At 47.0% G+C, this 20,385-nt stretch overlaps 1 protein-coding gene across 1 annotated transcript in view; it reads right to left on the reverse strand.

Annotated features, from left to right (window-relative positions):
• Positions 1-658: 658 nt before the first annotated feature.
• The window catches only part of PLA2G4E (phospholipase A2 group IVE), a 45,875-nt gene continuing 26,148 nt past the window's right edge, over positions 659-20,385 (reverse strand). Inside the window, exons 13-20 of the mRNA XM_059058034.2 lie at positions 18,789-19,011; positions 14,295-14,409; positions 13,603-13,740; positions 12,055-12,162; positions 11,305-11,508; positions 9,902-10,068; positions 1,667-1,850; positions 659-1,245 (exon numbers count right to left, since the gene is read on the reverse strand). Coding sequence (XP_058914017.1) covers positions 1,007-1,245; positions 1,667-1,850; positions 9,902-10,068; positions 11,305-11,508; positions 12,055-12,162; positions 13,603-13,740; positions 14,295-14,409; positions 18,789-19,011 — 1,378 coding nt within the window. The 3' untranslated portion in view covers positions 659-1,006. The remainder of the gene's footprint in view (positions 1,246-1,666; positions 1,851-9,901; positions 10,069-11,304; positions 11,509-12,054; positions 12,163-13,602; positions 13,741-14,294; positions 14,410-18,788; positions 19,012-20,385) is intronic.

Below are 20,385 nucleotides of genomic sequence, written 5' to 3' on the forward strand. Positions count from 1 at the left end.
CTCATGTACCTGCCCAGACATCCCAGAGCTGCATCCGAGATCCTTGTTTGGTGAACCGGAGCTGCAGACTTGGGCTTTGTCTGGCATTTTGCCAGAGCTGGATGCTCAGTCGAGGCTGCCCAGTGGGGATCAAACGGATCACTTGTCCTGGGCCTTTGGTTGCAGAGTGGCTGCTGAAACCCCATCACCTGTTTGTGTTTGTTGTTGAAGAGACCAGGATGTCTCTAGTGCTCCATCTAGATCTTCAAGCATTATGCTTCCTATTAATAAGCTGATTCATAAAAAAAAAAATCACAAAATACAATTGCTTATAAAAATCACAAGAATACAACTGCATTAAATTTTAAAAAGCATTTGAAGTAAGTCAGAAAGAGAAAAACACTGTATGCTAACACATATATATGGAATCTAAAAAAAAAATGGTTAGGAAGAACCTAGGGGCAGGACAGGAATAAAGACGCAGACATAGAGAATGGACTTGAGGACACGGGGAGGGGGAAGGGTAAGCTGGGATGAAGTGAGAGAGTGGCATGGACATAAATACACTACCATGTAAAACAGATAGCTAGTGGGAAGCAGCCGCATAGCACAGGGAGATCAGCTCGGTGCTTTGTGACCACCTAGAGGGGTGGGATAGGGAGGGTGGGAGGCAGACGCAAGAGGGAGGGGATATGGGGATATATGTATATGTATAGCTGATTCAGTTTGTTATAGAGCAGCAACTAACACAACAGCGTAAAGCAATTATACTCCAATAAAGATGTTTAAAAAAATTCCAGTGGGTATAAAGCCCCAGTACATCCCCTTGTTATTTTCCTTTGTTTCTTTCTCTTTCTCTCTCAACTTTTTCTTTTAATTTTAATTTTTTGATAGAAAGCCCAAGCCAGCCTGCCTGCAGCCCTTGCTAGAGAGTGGAGCTGGCTCTGAGGGCCGGTCAGCCCTGGGTTCTGCACCTGTGATGCTAGAAGCAGACACAGGATTGTCCTGGGACTTTAGGGGGGACCCTTTAGGGGTGTCCTGGGACTTTAGGGGGACACTGGCTCTTCAGGCGTTTCTTCTTCTCTACTGCCACTCGCAAGGCCTGAAGGAGCTTGTCCTTGTTATTCAGGATGTTATATTCGGAGAGCTTCACCAGCTTGTCGAAGGCAGCCTCCGTGTATGTCAGCTCCTTGGTGGTGTAGGGAGATTTGGGACCATAGATGTCAACCTGGCCCTGCTCCAGCTCCTCGGGGCTTCGCTCCACACCTGGAGGAGGAGAAGGACTTGCTGTAGCCCCTTATCATGTGAGGTTGTAATGGTTTGTTTCTGTCCCTCTCCCCGAGGCCCACCCCTGCACACCCACAAGAAAACGTGCCCATGTGCACACACACACGCAGATGTGCACGCACACCCCCTAGCCCCCCAGGGCGGGGACATAGCTTGCCCATCTCAGGACCTCCGTGGCACGGCACAGCGCCAGGCTGTGAAGGACTGAAAGAGTAGAGCTTGACGTCGCCAGTGCACGGGGGCAAGGGGGGCTGTTTTTTCTCGCCGAAGCCAAGTCAGGCTCAGACAGGAGCTATGCCAGGCTTCCCCGTTAGTGCTGTCGGAAGACTGCACACGTCTAAGAACAGGAGCTCTCTGTCCAAGGCCAGTTGGGGTGGGACCCGAGCTCACGGCAGCTTACCTGGGGCCTTGTACTTTTGGAAGGTGTCGTTGATGAGTGGGAAGAAAATCACAATGGGGGCATTGGGTTCCTGGGAGTTCTCCAGCAGGTAGCACTCCTTGAGGTTATCATCCTCCTCCTGCACCTCATATTTGGGGAAGGGGATGTTCTGCTCGGTGCAGTACTTGCAGGTTTGTTTCATGGGCTGGAACATCACAGGAGGACATGTTTGAGTATCAGGAGGGGTGAGGGTAGGCAAGAAATACAGAATTCTTAGGTCCAGCTTTCTGATTTCCCCAGCTAACAACTCAGATCTCCAACTGCTTTGCCTATTTGTGCTATTTTTAGGACAAACCTGGATCAGGATGAAGAGCCTGAGGCAGTAGGTTAGTGTGTGTCCAACTGCAAGCTCCTTCCCCAAGTAAACTGGACAGAAGCCCTTCCAATGATGCTTCACCCACAGACCTGGAGATGTGGCTGGCTCCCTAAGAGGGTGACAGCCATGGCTGGCCAGGCTCCTGTGGGACACGCATGGGCTTTGGAACGTGACAGGGCCAGAAAGGACTCTGAAAGGGCTTCTTTATAAACAGGATGTAACAGAAAAAGCAGCAGACTTGGAGTATCAGAATCCCCTTAGTTCTTCCCCGTTCTAAGCTCACTAGCTGTGCGATCTTAAGCAAGCCATTTACCCTCTCTGTGCCTCACCTTCCTCACCTATAACATAGGAATAATAGCAGTTGTGCCATCTACCTCAAAGAGCTGGTCTAAGGATCAAGTAAGATCATGTGTAGGAAAGTATGTTGTCCCTTGTTTACAAACTTAGGTCATTAGCATTGGTGTCATCCTTGTCATCTGTCTATACTCCCCTTTCCCTGGCCTCAGGATAGGACTGTATTAAAGTAGACCAGGGAGAGGAACCAAGATGGAGGAGTAGAAGGATGTGCTCTCACTCCCTCTTGAGAGAACACCAGAATCACAACTAGCTGCTGGACAGTCATCGACAGGAAGACACTGGAACTCACCAAAAAAGATACCCCACATCCAAAGATAAAGGAGAAGCCACAGTGAGACTGTAGGAAGGGTGCAATCACAGTAAAATCAAATCCCTTAACTGCTAGGTGGGTGACTCACAGACTGGCGAACACTTATACCACAGAAGTCCACCCACTGGAGTGAAGGTTCTGAGCCCCACATCAGGTTTCCCAACCTGGGGATCTGGCAATGGGAGGAGGAATTCCTAGAGAATCAGACTTTGAAGCCTAGTGGGAATTGATTGCAGGACTTCGACAGGACTGGGGGAATCAGAGACTCCACTCTTGGAGGACACACACAAAGTAGTGTGTGCATCAGGACCCAGGGGAAGGAGCAGTGACCCCAGGGGAGACTGAACCAGACCTACCTGCTAGTGTTGGAGGGTCTCCTGCAGAGGCAGGGTGGGGGGGTGGCTGTGTCTCACCGTGGGGACAAGGACACTGGCAGCAGAAGTTCTGGGAAGTAATCCTTGGCATGAGCCCTCCCAGAGTCTGTAATTAGCCCCACCAAAGAGCCCATGTAGGCTCCAGTGTTGGGTTACCTCAGGCCAAACAACCAACAGGGAGAGAACCCAGCCACACCCATCAACAGTCAAGCAGATTAAAGGGTTACTGAGCTGTGCCCACCAAAGCAACACTCAGCTCTACGCACCACCAGTCCCTCCCATCAGGAAACTTACACAAGTCCCTTAGATAGCCTCATCCACCAGAGGGCAGACAGAAGAAGCAAGAAGAACTACAATCCTGCAGCCTGTGGAACAAAAACCACATTCACAGAAAGATACACAAGATGAAAAGGCAGAGGGCTATGTACCAGATGAAGGAACAAGATAAAAACCCAGAAAAACAACTAAATGAAGTGGAGATAGGCAACCTTCCAGAAAAAGAATTCAGAATAATGATGGTGAAGATGATCCAGGACCTCGGAAAAAGAATGGAGGCAAAGATCAAGAAGATGCAAGAAATGTTTAACAAAGACCTGGAAGAATTAAAGAACAAACAAACAGAGATGAACAACACAATAACTGAAATGAAAACTACACTAGAAGGAACCAATAGCAGAATAACTGAGATAGAAGAACGGAAAAGCGACCTGGAAGAAAGAATGGTGGAATTCACTGCTGTGGAACAGAATAAAAAACAAAAAATGAAAAGAAATGAAGACAGCCTAAGAGACCTCTGGGACAACATTAAATGCAACAACATTCGCATTATAGGGGTCCCAGAAGGAGAAGAGAGAGAAAGGACCAGGGAAAATATTTGAAGAGATTATAGTCGAAAACTTCCCTAACATGGGAAAGGAAATAGCCACCTAAGTCCAGGAAGCGCAGCGAGTCCCATACAGGATAAACCCAAGGAGAAACATGCCAAGACATATAGTAACCAAATTGGCAAAAATTAAAGACAAAGAAAAATTATTGAAAGCAGCAAGGGAAAAACAACAAATAACATACAAGGGAACTCCCATAAGGTTAACAGCTGATGTCTCAGCAGAAACTCTACAAGCCAGAAGGGAGTGGCATGATATATTTAAAGTGATGAAAGGGAAGAACCTACAACCAAGACTACTCTACTCAGCAAGGATCTCATTCAGATTTGATGGAGAAATCAAAAGCTTTACAGACAAGCAAAAGCTAAGAGATTTCAGCACCACCAAACCAGCTCTATAACAAATGCTAAAGGAACTTCTCTAAGTGGGAAACACAAGAGAAGAAAAGGACCTACAAAAACAAACACAAAACAATTAAGAAAATGGTCATAGGAACATACATATCAATAATTACCTTAAACATGAATGGATTAAACACCCCAACCAAAAGACACAGGCTTGCTGAATGGATACAAAAACAACACCCATATATATGCTGTCTACAAGAGACCCACTTCAGACCTAGGGACACATACAGACTGAAAGTGAGGGGATGGAAAAAGATATGCCATGCAAATGGAAATCAAAAGAAAGCTGGAGTAGCTAGACTCATATCAGATAAAATAGACTTTAAAATAAAGAATGTTACAAGAGACAAGGAAGGACACTACATAATGATCAACAGATCAATCCAAGAAGAAAATATAACAATTATAAATATATATGCACCCAACATAGGAGCACCTCAGTACATAAGGCAACTGCTAACATCTATAAAAGAGGAAATCGACAGTAACACAATAATAGTGGGGGACTTTAACACCTCACTTACACCAATGGACAGATCATCCATAATGAAAATAAATAAGGAAACACAAGCTTTAAATGACACAATAGACCAGATAGATTTAATTGATATTTTTAGGACATTCCATCCCAAAACAGCAGTTTACACTTTCTTCTCAAGTGCGCACAGAACATTCTCCAGGATAGATCACATCTTGGGTCACAACTCAAACCTCAGTAAATCTGAGAAATATGAAGTCATACCAAGCATCTTTTCTGACCACAATGCTATGAGATTAGAAATGAATTACAGGGGAAAAAAAACATTAAAAACACAAACACATGGAGGCTAAACAATACGTTACTAAATAACCAAGACATAACTGAAGAAATCAAAGAGAAAATAAAAAAATACCTAGAGACAAATGACAATGAAAACTCGACGATCCAAAACCTATGTGATGCAGCAAAAGCAGTTCTAAGAGGGAAGTTTATAGCTATACAAGCCTACCTCAAGAAACAAGAAAAATCTCAAATAAAAAATCTAACCTTACACCTAAAGGAACTAGAGAAAGTAGAACAAACAAAACCCAAAGTTAGCAGAAGGAAAGAAATCATAAAGATCAGAGCAGAAATAAATGAAATAGAAACAAAGAAGACAATAGCAAAGATCAATAAAACTAAAAGCTGGTTCTTTGAGAAGATAAACAAAATTGATAAACCATTAGCCAGACTCATCAAGAAAAATAGGGAGAGGACTCAAATCAATAAAATTAGAAATGAAAAAGGAAAAGTTACAACAGACACCACAGAAATACAAAGCATCCTAAGAGACTACTACAAGCAACTCTATGCCAATAAAATGGACAACCTGGAAGAAATGGACAAATTATTAGAAAGGTATAACCTTCCAAGACTGAACCAGGAAGATACAGAAAATATGAACAGACCAATCACAAGAAATGAAATTGAAACTGTGATTAAAAATCTACCAACAGGGTTTCCCTGGTGGCGCAAGTGGTTGAGAGTCCACCTGCCAATGCAGGGGACACGGGTTCGTGCCCCGGTCTGGGAAGATCCCACATGCCACAGAGTGGCTGGGCTCGTGAGCCATGGCCGCTAAGCCTGCACGTCCAGAGCCAATGCTCCTCAATGGGAGAGGCCACAGCAGAGAGAGGCGTGTGTACAGCAAAAAAAAAAAAAAAAAAGAAAAAAGAAAAAAAAATTTTCCAAAAAACAAAAGTCCAGGACCAGATGCCTTCACAGGTGAATTCTATCAAACATTTAGAGAAGAGCTAACACCCATCCTTCTCAAACTCTTCCAAATAATTGCAGAGGAAGGAACACTCGCAAACTCATTCTATGAGGCCACCATCACCCTGATACCAAAACCAGACAAAGAGACTTCAAAAAAAGAAAATTACAGACCAATATCACTGATGAATATAGATGCAAAAATCTTCAACAAAATACCAGCAAACAGAATCCAACAACACATTAAAAGGATCATACACCATGATCAAGTGGGATTTATCCCAGGGACGCAAGGATTCTTCAATATACGCAAATCAATCAATGTGATACACCATATTACACAAACTGAAGAATAAAAACCATATGATCCTCTCAATAGATGCAGAAAAAGCTTTTGACAAAATTCAACACCCATTTATGATTAAAAACTCCCCAGAAATTGGGCATAGAGGGAACCTACCTCAACATAATAAAGGCTATATACGACAAACCCACAGCAACCATCATTGTCAATGGTGAAAAACTGAAAGCATTTCCTCTAAAGTCAGGAACAAGACAAGGATGTCCACTCTCACCACTATTATTCAACACAGTCTTGGAAGTCCTAGCCATGGCAATCAGACAAGAAAAAGAAATAAAAGGAATACAAATTGGAAAAGAAGAAATAAAACTGTCACTGTTTTCAGATGACATGATACTATACATAGAGAATCCTAAAAATGCCACCAGAAAACTAATAGAGCTAATCAATGAATCTGGTAAAGTTGCAGGATACAAAATTAATGCACAGAAATCTCTTGCATTCCTATACACTAATGATGAAAAACCTGAAAGAGAAATTAAGGAAACACTCCCATTTACCATTGCAACAAAAAGAATAAAATACCTAGGAATAAACCTACCTAGGGAGACAAAAGACCTGTATGCAGAAAACTATAAGACACTGATGAAAGAAATTAAAGATGATACCAACAGATGGAGAGATATACCATGTTCTTGGATCGGAAGAATCAATATTGTGAAAATGACTATACTACCCAAAGCAATCTACAGATTCAATGCAATCCCTATCAAATTACCAGTGGTATTTTTTATGGAACTAGAACAAATCATCTTAAAATTTGTATAGAGACACAAAAGACCCCGAATAGCCAAAGCAGTCTTGAAGGAAAAAAACGGAGTTGGAGGAATCAGACTCCCTGACTTCAGACTATACTACAAAGCTACAGTAATCAAGACAATGTGGTACTGGCACAAAAACAGAAACATAGATCAATGGAACAAGATAGAAAGCCCAGAGGTAAACCCATGCACCTGTTGTCAACTAATCTATGAAAAAGGAGGCAAAGACATACAATGGCGAGAAGACAGTATCTTCAATAAGTGGTGCTGGGAAAACTGGACAGCTACATGTAAAAAATGAAATTAGAACACTCTAACACCATACACAAAAATAAACTCAAAATGGATTCGAGACCTAAATGTAAGACTGGACACTATAAAACTCTTAGAGGAAAACGTAGGAAGAACACTCTTTGACATAAATCACAGCAAGATCTTTTTTGATCCACCTCCTAGAGTACTAGAAATAAAAGCAAGAATAAACAAATGGGACCTAATGAAACTTCAAAGCTTTTGCACAGCAAAGGAAACCATCAATAGACGAAAAGACAACCCTCAGAATGGGAGAAAATATTTGCAAACAAATCAAAGGACGAAGGATTAATCTCTAAAATATATTAACAGCTCATGCAGCTCAATATTAAAGAAACAAACAACCCAATTCAAAAATGGGCAGAAGACCTAAATAGACATTTCTCCAAAGAAGACAAACAGATGGCCAAGAAGCACGTGAAAAGCTGCTCAACATCACTAATAACTTGAGAAATGCAAATCAAAACTACAGTGAGGTATCACCTCACACCAGTTAGAATGGGCATCATCAGAAAATCTACAAACAACAAATGCTTGAGAGGGTGTGGAGAGAAGGGAACCCTCTTGCATTGTTGGTGGGAATGCAGATTGATAGAGCCACTATGGAGAACAGTATGGAGGGTCTTTAAAAAACTAAAAATAGAATGACCATATGATCTAGCAATCCCACTACTGGGCATATACCCAGAGAAAACCATAATTCAAAAAGATACATGCACCCCAATGTTCATTGATGCACTATTCACAATAGCCAATTTATGGAAGCAACCTAAATGCCCATAGACAGACGAATGGATAAAGAAGATGTGGTACATATATACAATGGAATATTACTCATCCATAAAAAGGAATGAAACTGAGTCATTTGTCGAGACGTGGATGGACCCAGAGACTGTCATACAGAGTGAAGTAAGTCAGAAAGAGAAAAACAAATATCGTATATTAATACATGTATGTGGAACCTAGAATAATGCTACAGATGAACTGGCTTGCAGGGAAGAAGTTGAGACACAGATGTGGAGAGCAAACATATGGACACCAATGGGGGAAAACCCCAGGGGCATGGGGATGGTAGTGTGCTGAATTGGGCAATTGGGATTGACATGTATACAGTGATGTGTATAAAATTGATGACTAGGGCTTCCCTGGTGGCGCAGTGGTTGAGAATCTGCCTGCTGATGCAGGGGACACGGGTTCGTGCCCCAGTCCAGGAAGATCCCACATGTCGCAGAGCGGCTGGGCCCCTAAGCCATGGCCGCTGAGCCTGCGCATCCGGAGCCTGTGCTCCATAATGGGAGAGGCCACAACAGTGAGAGGCCTGCGTACCACCAAAAAAAAAAAAAAAAAAATTGTTGACTAATAAGAACCTGCTGTATAAAAAATAGTAATAGGGCTTCCCTGGTGGCGCAGTGGTTGAGAGTCTGCCTGCCGATGCAGGGGACATGGGTTCGTGCCCCGGTCTGGGAAGATCCCACATGCCGCGGAGCGGCTGGGCCCGTGAGCCATGGCCGCTGAGCCTTTGCGTCTGGAGCCTGTGCTCCACAAGGGGAGAGGCCACAGCAGTGACAGTCCCACATACCGCAAAAAATAAATAAATAAATAAATTAAATAAAATAAATAAAGTAGACCAAAAACCAGTTTTTTCCTTTGAAAATACAGAACTTTTCAAAAGGAAATAAATAAAAATAAATAAAAATCTCTGGTCCTCTCTGGTGTAATTACATGGAGGGTCATACTTCCTGGTAGTGGGGAGACCATGTGATCACTTTGAACATAGGACATTACAAGCTCCTGAAGTGGTACAAAACTTTACAATTGACGGGGCTCTATTAAGGTTATTATTATTTTTTTAAAAATAAATTTATTTATTTATGGTCTTCGTTGTGTGCGGGCTTCTCACTGCTGTGGCTTCTCTTGTTGCAAAGCACGGGCTCTAGGCACTCAGGCTTCAGTAGTTGTGGCTCGTGGGCTCAGCAGTTGTGGCTCTCGGGCTCTAGAGCACGGGCTTGGTAGTTGTAGTGCATTGGCTTAGTTGCTCCGCGGCAGGTGGGTTCTTCCTGGACAAGGGCTCGAACCCGTGTCCCCTGAATTGGCAGGCAGATTCTTCACCACTGTGCCACCAGGGAAGCCCTAAGGTTATTTTTTAAACTCTTTTTTTCTTTGCAGCTAAAGAATTGCCAAATATGGGAAATGCTCAAATGTAAGAATAAAATTGGAATTAGCTCAGTGAATCTAGTAAACCCATTGCATGAGGGCCAGCGGGCTACGCCCCTGAGGTTTGGTGGTCCACACCTCCATCAGGGATAGTGGCTTGAGCTTCTCCAATGCTAAGTCAAGGAGCCTGTGGGGAGTGGGGCGGGAGCCTTTCTTTGCCAAACTTGCCTTTGTCTGGGACCCAGCACAGTAACTGAGATGGATGATGAGGTCAGCTTTTCTCTCCGGCCTGAGGATGGGTGGGTAGCTGGAGTTGATGACGAATGCAGTGTCCAGCAGGCACAAGTGGTTCGCGGACCCTGTCAGCTGGTTTGGGAAGCCATCTAGCACCGTGTCTGAAAGTCAAGGCTTGTGGTTATCCTTACTCCTTGGCGCCCTGATCTCAGCAGATGGTCAGAGGCACCTGGTGGGGATGGGATGCCCTGCCCGGAGCTCATCCACTTCAGCCTGGCCTCCAGCCCTCCCCTTGGCCAGGGTGCCCGGTAAGTCCCAGTGTCCCCCTGGGTAGGCTGAAGAAGAACAGCATTATCTGGGGGGGTTAGCAAGTCTTTTATGGAACATGTACAGAAAGCCCACTAAGGCTCAGCCACAGAATTTGTGGTGTAGCAGGGGCTTAAGACTATCCTATAAATTAGTGCAAACCGTGGGCCCAGAGCCAGCTGCCTTTTCTGCCCCAGATAGTGAGGACAAAGATTATTAGCCCAGGCTCAAGCAGCCATTGCAGGCTGTGGCCAAGTAAAATACCAAAGATGGTGGAAAGGCAAATTTAGAGCCTCAGCAGGGTGGGGACGAAGTCCTGAGTTGAAGCTGCAAGACCACAGTTTAAGAGCCAGCTCTGCCACTCACCATTTGGAGGAGCCTGGGCTGGGCCATCCCTGCCTAACTCCGGGGGCAGCACTTACATTAAAAGGTGTCCCCAGGGGCTTCCCTGGTGGCGCAGTGGTTAAGAATCCGCCTGCCAATGCAGGAGACACAGGTTCAAGCCCTGGTCCGGGAAGATCCGACATGCCACAGAGCAACTAAGGCTGTGCGCCACAACTACTGAGCCTACACGCCATAACTGCTGAAGCCCGCATGCCTAGAGCCCGTGCTCTGCCGCAAGAGAAGCCACCGCAATGAGAGGGCCGCGCACCACAACAAAGAGTAGCCCCCACTTGCTACAACTAGAGAAAACCCGTGCACAGCAACGAAGACCCAACGTAACCAAAAATAAATAAAATAAAATAAATACATTTTTTTTTAAATGAAGAAGAAAAAAAAAGGTGCCCCCAGAATACAACTGTAGAAAGTCAGGGCCCACATTTCCCCAACTGTAAAATGGGGCCAACTTCTACCTGCTGGGATTGTTATACAGATGCTGTAGAGTCATTGAACAGATTCAATTAATTAAATACAACACAACTCCACCCGCTGTTCAAGGCTTCACCAGATATAGAATGCACTATGGGGAGAGTCTGCCACTTGGGCCCAATGAAAATGGGCAGAGGAGTTTTCTCATCCTTTCTCCCTCCACATCCACCTCCCCTTCCTCTCAACAGAGGTAGGCCCCAAGGGGCAGTAGGTAAGGTTACCTTTCCACGTGGAGAACTGGCCATTCTGGTGGTAGTCGGTGTGCAGCTGCAGCCCCAGCAGGAAGTTGTGGAACTCAGACACAAAGGCCCGGTAGGTGAGGATGTTGCGGAAAGTATTGGACAGCCATGACCCTGGCATCACCACCGTGGTGTCCAGGATGTTGGCATCACATTTGGGGATTTCAGGTAGGTGTGGATCGTCTTCTGCAGGGGAGTGGGGGGGATGGAGGACAGGTCACAGAGCTGGAGTCCCCAGATTGCCCAGGTGAAGCACCGCATGGTTTCCCTGCACCCAGGGGTCAGCCTGTAAGTGCAGTGCACACCTTCCTTGTCTAGTTCTCAGAGCCAGGAGGACCCAGGGGAGAGACATAGAACAGGGGCAGGGTAGAGGAGAAGGAGTAGGGTGACAGGCAAGGAGGGGTTCCAGAGAAAACAGAGTCCAGAAGGGTGACCTTTAACTGCATTCATAGATCCCCACCCTCTGCAGCTCTCCTGGGCACCGTGCAGCTCTTCCAAGCCTACCACACGGTGCATCCACTCCCCCGGGCCAGGCCAGAGCTGGCAAAGATGTGTCCAACTACAATCACCCTCCTTTCCAGGCAGGGAAGACCCCCTAGCTGCCTTCCTATTTCCATGGGCCATAGGGATGATGTTGCAATACGTGGCAGGTAGACTGGTCCTCAGTTGCTGATCCACCTTCCCCACACCCCCCGTCGCCCAACCAGGAGGGGAAGCCGGCAGGTCACCCACCAATATCATGCACTCTCTCCCTTGTCCACCTGTGGAAAAACTCTTCCGAGTTGTGGGACAAATTCCAGGCATCAAGCAGGTTCAGGGAGAAGATGCTGCTCCACAAACCTAGGGAGCAGGACCAGCAGTGAGCTGCTCTGCCCAAGAGCCTCCAGGCCCACCCAAATACTGATTGATTCTGCCTTGGACTTGATGCCCCCTCCAAGTCAAGCTGCTCAGGGAGTGGGACAGGCTTTCATTTCCCTCTCCCCACGGGGCAGCTCAACATAAGTGACTCAGCTATTCTCCACCCTCCTCTTGGAACTGGGAGGGTGTATGAAGGCATATAAGGCACAGTCCCAGGAGAGACTTAATGCTGACAAGTGCAGGCTTCAAGTTCAAGTCCAGAAATCACCCCTTGCATCAGTTAACACACTAGTTTAGGACAGTGCCTGGCACATGGTGAGCACTCGATACATGTAACACCATCTCTTATTATGATTTTAAAAATGCAACACAGTAATAAAAATACTCATGTGAAATCTTTCACATACATTGACCCATCTGAATCCTCCATAAGGCTGGTTTTACTCTTAAGCCCAATTTATAGATGAGAACACTGAAGCTCAGGAAGGTTAGGTAATTTGGCCTACTCTGCACAGTTAATAAATGAGGAACCAGAGTTCAAGTCCGAGTGTCTCACCTACAGATCTCTGAGCCACATGCTCAACAGCATAGGTATTCAGAGGAAGGAGAGGCTGCTGGGGGCTGTGGGCTTCGGGGCTGACTTCCCAGAAGAAATGGGGCTTAAGTGGGACTTTCTGGGATGGGTTGGATTTGAGATAGATGGAAGGGAGGGGGAGGCAGACAACTAGTTTAAATAAGGGCATATCTGTTGTTGAGGCTGTAAAGATGGGTCCGTTTTTTGCGGTTGCCTTTTGACAGATGTACTTTGGGCTCTGAAGGGGAGAACTCTACAAGTGGACATCACAGTCAGGCCCCTGCGCTCAGTGGGCCTGGCTTCTGGAGGACCAGGGAACATAGTGTTGGGAGCTGGGCCAGGCTTCCCCAGAGACTCTGTCTTCACCCTGAGGTCCCCTCTGGCCCCTTGGATCCCAGGGGCTGGTTCAACCCCCAGAAACAGGCATGTTGCTTCCTGGAACCAGGGGGAAGGGGGTAGAAGTTCCAGAAGCTTCCATCCCAGCCTGAAACTCCCAGTCTGGTTCTGAACGGACACCAGGGAGACGACGGGAGACCAGGACATTGGGAGAGTCCCCTTTGTTCCCCAGTGACCCAGGAGCCCCTGTCAGGTCCTTCTGGGCCCACAGGGTTACAGGGAGATCAGGGCAGTCTGGGAGGCTGGTAGGCTCAGGAGCCTCTCCTGCAATGAGGGTATGCTGACAAATGCCAGGAGGGTCACATGCCCAAGGGATAACCCAAACCAGCACCAGGACCTGGCACATGATCCTGGGGGAACAGACCGTGTCTCCTCGTCATTCCTCTAATCAAACGCGGAGTCTGTTCCGCATGGGGCTGGGTCCCCAGGGGCCTCCCCCAGCCAGGAGTCACCTAGCATGTAGCACATCCGCGACTCTGGGATCCTCCTCATCAGCCGCCCCATGAAGAACTCGGAGCCGAAGAGCTCGGTGGGAATGAAAGCTCCATACTTCGGCAGGCCCACCTCGTAGGGGGAGAACTCGAACCACTCTGCACACGAAGCAGCAGGGCAGGGTATCAGTCTCAGGCCGGGACGGCCCCGCCGATCCTTCTCCCTGCTCGCACTGTCTCCCCGGCCATGAGGAGCAAGGGATGGGGAGGTCGCAGTTCCCCCGCAGGGCACAGGGGGGCGCCCGTGACCGGCTTCTGCTGGCCTGGCAAGACTCAGTTTTGCAAGCTGCACAGGCTCGTTTGCGCCTCATAAACCCGGACCAAAACCAGACCCCAAAGCAGGGCAGGTCTCTAGAGTCCCTCCATCCTGGCAGCTTAAGAAATGTCTAGGACTCTTTCCCTTCACGACCTTTATTTCCTCTGTCCCATCAAGTCTCTGCTCAGGGGAGCCACAGGACCCCTGCTGCCCACTGGCTACACGCATCTGGGCAGAAGGGGGTAGCCAAGTGGATTTCTTCGGCTGTCAGCACACTCTTGGTGTGGAGGCTGGCAAAGGTATGGTGCCGGGATGTGTGCGCTGGGGTACTGAGTGCCTTTGCCTGCTGAGAAGGGACCCACCCCGCCCCGGGTAAATTGCTAGCCACCAGTGTTACCTCTGAAATCCTGGTTGCTTACATCATTCTTGACATTGATGGTGAGGTAGATGGGCAGGGGGTTCTGGCCCTGGCACAAAGCAGCACTCTGATCTGACAGTTTGCATTCATTTCTCTGTGTGGAAAAATAATGGTTAAGGAGAAGCAGCAGACAAGCAACCAGGAGGCAGTGCAAAATAAGAGGACAGTCTGGAACTCTGGCAGCCCACCAGGCTCCTGAGCCCACCAGGTTGCCCTGGAGGTCTCACCTGACACCATTCAAAGCTGCTCTTAAAATGTACCCAGAAAATGTTCACTCATCCTTGGGCCGTTCATCACCCCAGACACATGGACAGGGTGGGACTGGAGCTGCAGTTTAGGGCTGTCCTTCAGAGTCCTGGGGTTCTCCTCGAGTCTCAGGGACCAGAGAATGAAAAGGCAGGGGTGGAGGAGGCCACCACTGCCCCCTCTTCATCCTCATCATCTTCCACCCTACTCAAACCAGAGCAGCTCCATTTTAAAAAAATCTGCTTTGCATAAGCAATCTTGAGAACGAGAAATGGAGCTGGAGGAATTAGGCTCCCTGACTTCAGACTCTACTACAAGGCTACAGTAATCAAGACAATATGGTACTGGCACAAAAACAGAAATATAGATCAATGGAACAGGATAGAGAGCCCAGAGATAAACCCACACACATATGGTCACCTTATCTTTGATAAAGGAGGGAAGGATATACAGTGGAGAAAAGACAGCCTCTTCAATAAGTGGTGCTGGGAAAACTGGACAGCTACATGTAAAAGTATGAAATTAGAACAATCCCTAACACCACACACAAAAATAAACTCAAAATGGGTTAAAGACCTAAATGTAAGGCCAGACACTATCAAACTCTTAGAGGAAAACATAGGCAGAACACTATACGACATAAATCACAGCAAGATCCTTTTTGACCCATCTCCTAGAGAAATGGAAATAAAAACACAAATAAACAAATGGGACCTAATGAAACTTAAAAGCTTTTGCACAGCAAAGGATACCATAAACAAGACCAAAAGACAACCCTCAGAATGGGAGAAAATATTTGCAAATGAAGCAACTGACAAAGGATTAATTTCCAAAATTTATAAGCAACTCAAGCAGCTCAATAACAAAAAAACAAACAACCCAATCCAAAAATGGGCAGAAGAACTAAATAGACATTTCTCCAAAGAAGATATACAGATTGCTAACAAACACATGAAAGAATGCTCAACCTCATTAATCATTAGAGAAATGCAAATCAAAACTACAATGAGATATCATCTCACACCGGTCAGATTGGCCATCATCAAAAACTCGAGAAACAATAAATGCTGGAGAGGGTGTGGAGAAAAGGGAACCCTCTTGCACTGCTGGTGGGAATGTAAATTGATACAGCCGCTATGGAGAACAGTATGGAGGTTCCTTAAAAAACTACAAATAGAACTACCATATGACCCAGCAATCCCACTACTGGGAATATACCCTGAGAAAACTATAATTCAGAAAGACTCATGTACCAAAATGTTCATTGCAGCTCTATTTACAATAGCCAGGACATGGAAGCAACCTAAGTGTCCATCAACAGATGAATGGATAAAGAAGATGTGGCACATATATACAATGGAATATTACTCAGCCATAAAAAGAAATGAAACTGAGTTATTTATAATGAGGTGGATGGACCTGGAGTCTGTCATACAGAGTGAAGTAAGTCAGAAGGAGAAAAACAAATACCGTATGCTAACACATATATATGGACTCTAAGGGGAAAAAAAATGTCATGAAGAGGTTAGTGGTAGGACGGGAATAAAACACAGACTTACTCGAGCATGGACTTGAGGATATGGGGAGGGGGAGGGGTGGGCTGTGACGAAGTGGGGGAGTGGCAGGGACATATATACACTATCAAATGTAAATTAGATAGCTGGTGGGAAGCTGCTACATAGCACAGGGAGATCACCTCTGTGCTTTGTGACCGCCTGGGGGGGTGGGATAGGGAGGGTGGGAGAGAGGGTGATGCAAGAGGGAGGAGATGTGGGAGCATGTGTGTATGTATAACTGATTTAGTTTGTTGTAGAGGGAAAACTAACACACTATTGTAAAACAATTATACTCCAATAAAGATGTTAAAAAAAAAAAAAAGACTTTAAATCAACTGTTAAATTATAGAAATTAATTTGCTTAAGCATTTCTCAGGTCCTACTATGTACAAGGACCTTTGCTTTGTGTTAAAAAAAATTTTTTTGGTGGAACCAAGCAGTCCATCTTCTAGGCAAATAATTAAGAAGTTCATGAACATTGTCAAAAGTGGCAAAAAATGGAAGCAACCCAAAAATTCATCAATAGTAAAATTGATAAATAAATTGTAGAATATTCATACAATGAAATATTTTTCATCAATGAAATGAATAAATGCAACCTGTTCTCATCAAAAAAAAAAAAAAAAATCTGCTTTGCATGTTGGGCTCTCTCATAAATTCATTTGGGAGGGAAAAAAAGATGCTTCTTTTTAAACAAAAGATCTGGAAACTTGGCACCAGATGGCAGTCAAATTCCCTCTAAGTCCCCAGAGCACTAACTGGTGTAATCAAAGTGGGAGTAGTGCAGATCAGCCTGGACCACAGGCCACCTCCCAATGTGAATCAGCCAGTGTAGACAAGGCCAGTGGAAGTTTTAGAGGACCAGGCTCTGACCCCAGGCCAAGCAGCTGCCTGGTGGGTGACATCCATGGTTGCCCGAGTGTGTAAAGGCCACAGAACCTGGGACTGTGGGATGGTAAACACACGTGTGGTTCAAACAACTCTTAGGCCTCCCTTGAAAGGCCAACAGGATGCCTGTCAGAACTGGGCCCAGAGATATGGGCACCACAGAAGTGACCGTCATGGAAGGAGAGGAAGTTGCAGACTCAGGGAAGAGCCCAGTCCACACTCATTGTCAAGGGGGCCTGAGGCAAAGGAGCTCCTGCCTTGGCCAGAGTGGAAGAGCAGAGGCCTCCTTCCATCAATCCTAGACTTGCTTTCCCAGGAACCTAGGCTCCTTCCCACACCAAACCCTGGGCAATGCTCAGACTCTAATGTTAAAAGCCTTGGAGCTTTCCTCCTCACCACATGGAGCACTAACTACTGTTAGAAATATTAACAGTTGATGAAATTCCCATTTAAGGAATAGCACAGAGCAGAGCCAGAATTCAAACCCTGTCCTGCCTGAATCCGAAAGTCAGCACCCTCAGCCTCTGCCTGCCCTGCTCCATCATGTGGACAGAGTAGACAGTGGGTTATCAGAAGGGGCAGGGATCCATCAAAGCCGTGAGTGCCCACGTTTGAATCCCCACTGTCTAGCACAGTTCCTGGCATGCAGGAGTTACTTAATTTTGTTGAAAGAATGAATGAGGGAATGAATGAATGTTGAAGATGAGGTTTGGTCCATCCTTGGTTGCTCAAATTGTGTTTTCTGCAAGAGGGGATCTACTAGAAAATAATTTGCTGTCCCTCTTCCTTCTGGTAAGTTCTGATTTGAATTCAGAACTCTTCAGACACCTTTGGCAGTGGGGCAGATAGCCATAGGCCTGCATAGAAATTAGATGGGAAGCCCTGCTCTGGGGTCAAACAACAGCCAAAGTTCGTTCCTCCCTGGGGCCTGGGCAGTCGGAAGGGTCCAGGTGTTAGCTGAGCTCACCCTGAGGTCCAGGATGGCAGCATCCCATGGGGGTCCCACAGCCCTACCACAGCCCACATGGCTCTCATAGCAGCTGGGCCCCAACACAGGCTGCTTCTCTTGGGCACACACTGCTCAGATCACTGGATATCAGAGCTGGAAGGAACCTCACTGGGCTCATCCTCCATGTGGTGGCCATGAGAAAGGGCCCAGCAGACCTCCAACTACAGGAGTGTAATTCGTTGACGGCCCAGCTACCATGCTCTGAAATCCATGGCTGAGTTTGTTCTAAGGCCACACTTCCCGCTGGGCTGGTCCCAGCCCATGACTGAGCATGGCAGGGACCCTAAGGCAGTCCCACTGTGGTGGAGGGGAGGGGGCGGTGCCAGACTCCTCTGATGGCCAACTTGGCTGGGGGACTCTCCAAGGGTCACTGTGCTGACCTTTCAGATCTCACAGTGGGCTAGAATGCTTCCACCCGGCCTTTCCTTCCCTCTCTCCTCCACTTGGGGTCAGGCTTACATCACAGTCTGATGGCTCCCTCCCCATTTTCTCTCACAGGTTCTCAGAGGGCCCGCTGCCTCTCCAAAAGCTTGTACCTAAGCCACCCCAGATGTGAGGGTCTCAGTCATACTCTAAAGGGACTCGGGAAGACAATCCCACCATCTGCCTGCATCATGTGTTCTGATGCCTCATGCTTCTTATGGCCCAAGGGTGCACCTGCAGGTCTAACCTAACTCCCTCCTGCTGTGATGTACCTCCCGATGCCCCAGTGAAGGCGGAGGGCTGGGCATCAGCCCTGGGCGGGTTGGGCCCCAGGGGAAGCTGAGCACCTACCTCATCTCCCAGACAGGCCTCGACCAGCAGGCCCCAGAAGTCTGTGAAGCTGACTTTGTAGCCTTCCTGCTTGCGCTGCTGCAGCTCCTTCTGGAATTTGAGGAGCTGATCTGGGAACAGAGCGGGCATCTTGTCCTTGACTACGTGCCTCCGTGCCTCGAGGATGGCAAGCTCCAGGTTTTTGGAGGACCAGTCAGGGTCACGGTACAAGGTAGCCATGGTCCTGGAGAGAGACAGGCATGGCTGCGAGAGCTGAGCCAGCCCTGGTCTGATCGACCCTGGACGCTGGCAGGAAAGGAGGTGGGCAGGTCATGGGAAACCCTCACCCGCCAGGAGAGGAGCCTGGAGAAAATGGGGTGAGGCCTGGTCGGGGAGAGGAGAACATTCTTACTCAAAGTCACAACTGCTGCCATTTCTTGACTGCCTGCCGTGTGTCAGGTGGAGTACATTGCTTAACAGTGAAGATTCTGGACCCAGATCTTCCTGGGTTCAAAACCAGACTCTGCCACTCACCAGCCATGTGATCTGGGCAAGGTATCTAACTGCTCCTCACCTCAGTTTTCCCATCTGTGCATTGGGGAGAAGGATGATAACTGTACCTACCTCACAGCATTATTGTGAAGATGCCGTGAATCAATGTAAAATGATCAGGACAGTACCCAGCACGAAGTAAGTGCTGGGGCCAGCATTTGACCCCAGGCTTTGCTGATTCCAAATCCTGGACTCTTCCCACTCTGCCACATTAATTCCCGTAATTGTGATGCCAGCTAAAGACTTACTTCCTCTTCTTCTTCTTAACTTCTATGTGGGCAGTGGGGAGGAGTAAAACAAAGATAGAGATTCCCCCTAGCCCTGGGTCTTTGCCTCTGTCTGCCTCTGCTTGGCCTGGACCCAGCTTTTCTCACTCTAGGTCAGGACAGCACCCAGGAATCACCCTCCCCACAGTGGACCTGTACAGCTGCACAGCTGTCTGAGCAGCAGCCTCTTTCTTCAGATTTCTTCAACAAAAAGTACCCTGCTCTCCATAAGGCTCACGCTGTTACTTTCATACCTTTAAAAAGCTTTAAAAAACATTACAAATGATTGATTTTGATTTTACAAAACTCCTTCCCAGTGCTTTCCCAGGCCAGGAGACACCCTATCCCCGCCCCAGCTGGGTCTGAGTTCCTCCCAGTTTCCTGCCTGGCCCAGAGGTAAGCCAGGAGGATGCAGGTGCCCCTCTACCCTGGTGAAAGCAGGTTTATCTCCTTAACCTACTTCCCATGGGCAGTGGTTTATCGGTGAGATTAAGAATGTGGGCTCCTCCCCGACCCCCCAAAAAAGAATGTGGGCCCTGGACTCAGATAGCCTGGGATGAAATCACAGCTCTACCACTCATTAGCTGAGTGACCCTGGGCAAATTCCTTTCTTTCTCCAGCTGTAAAATGAGCATAATGACAACATCTTCCTCATAGTCTTCTTGTGAAGAAGAAATTAGATAGTCCATTGGAAGCTGTCACCCCAGTGCTCGGTGTAGAGGCAATGCCCGTAATCGTCAGCTATCCTTCTGTCCCACCTGGGCTGAAGCCTCGGAGCCTCTGGTGCACCAGGAACCCTT

This window comes from Kogia breviceps, chromosome 3 (assembly GCF_026419965.1).
Source record: "Kogia breviceps isolate mKogBre1 chromosome 3, mKogBre1 haplotype 1, whole genome shotgun sequence".
NCBI classification, from domain to species: Eukaryota; Metazoa; Chordata; class Mammalia; order Artiodactyla; family Physeteridae; genus Kogia; species Kogia breviceps.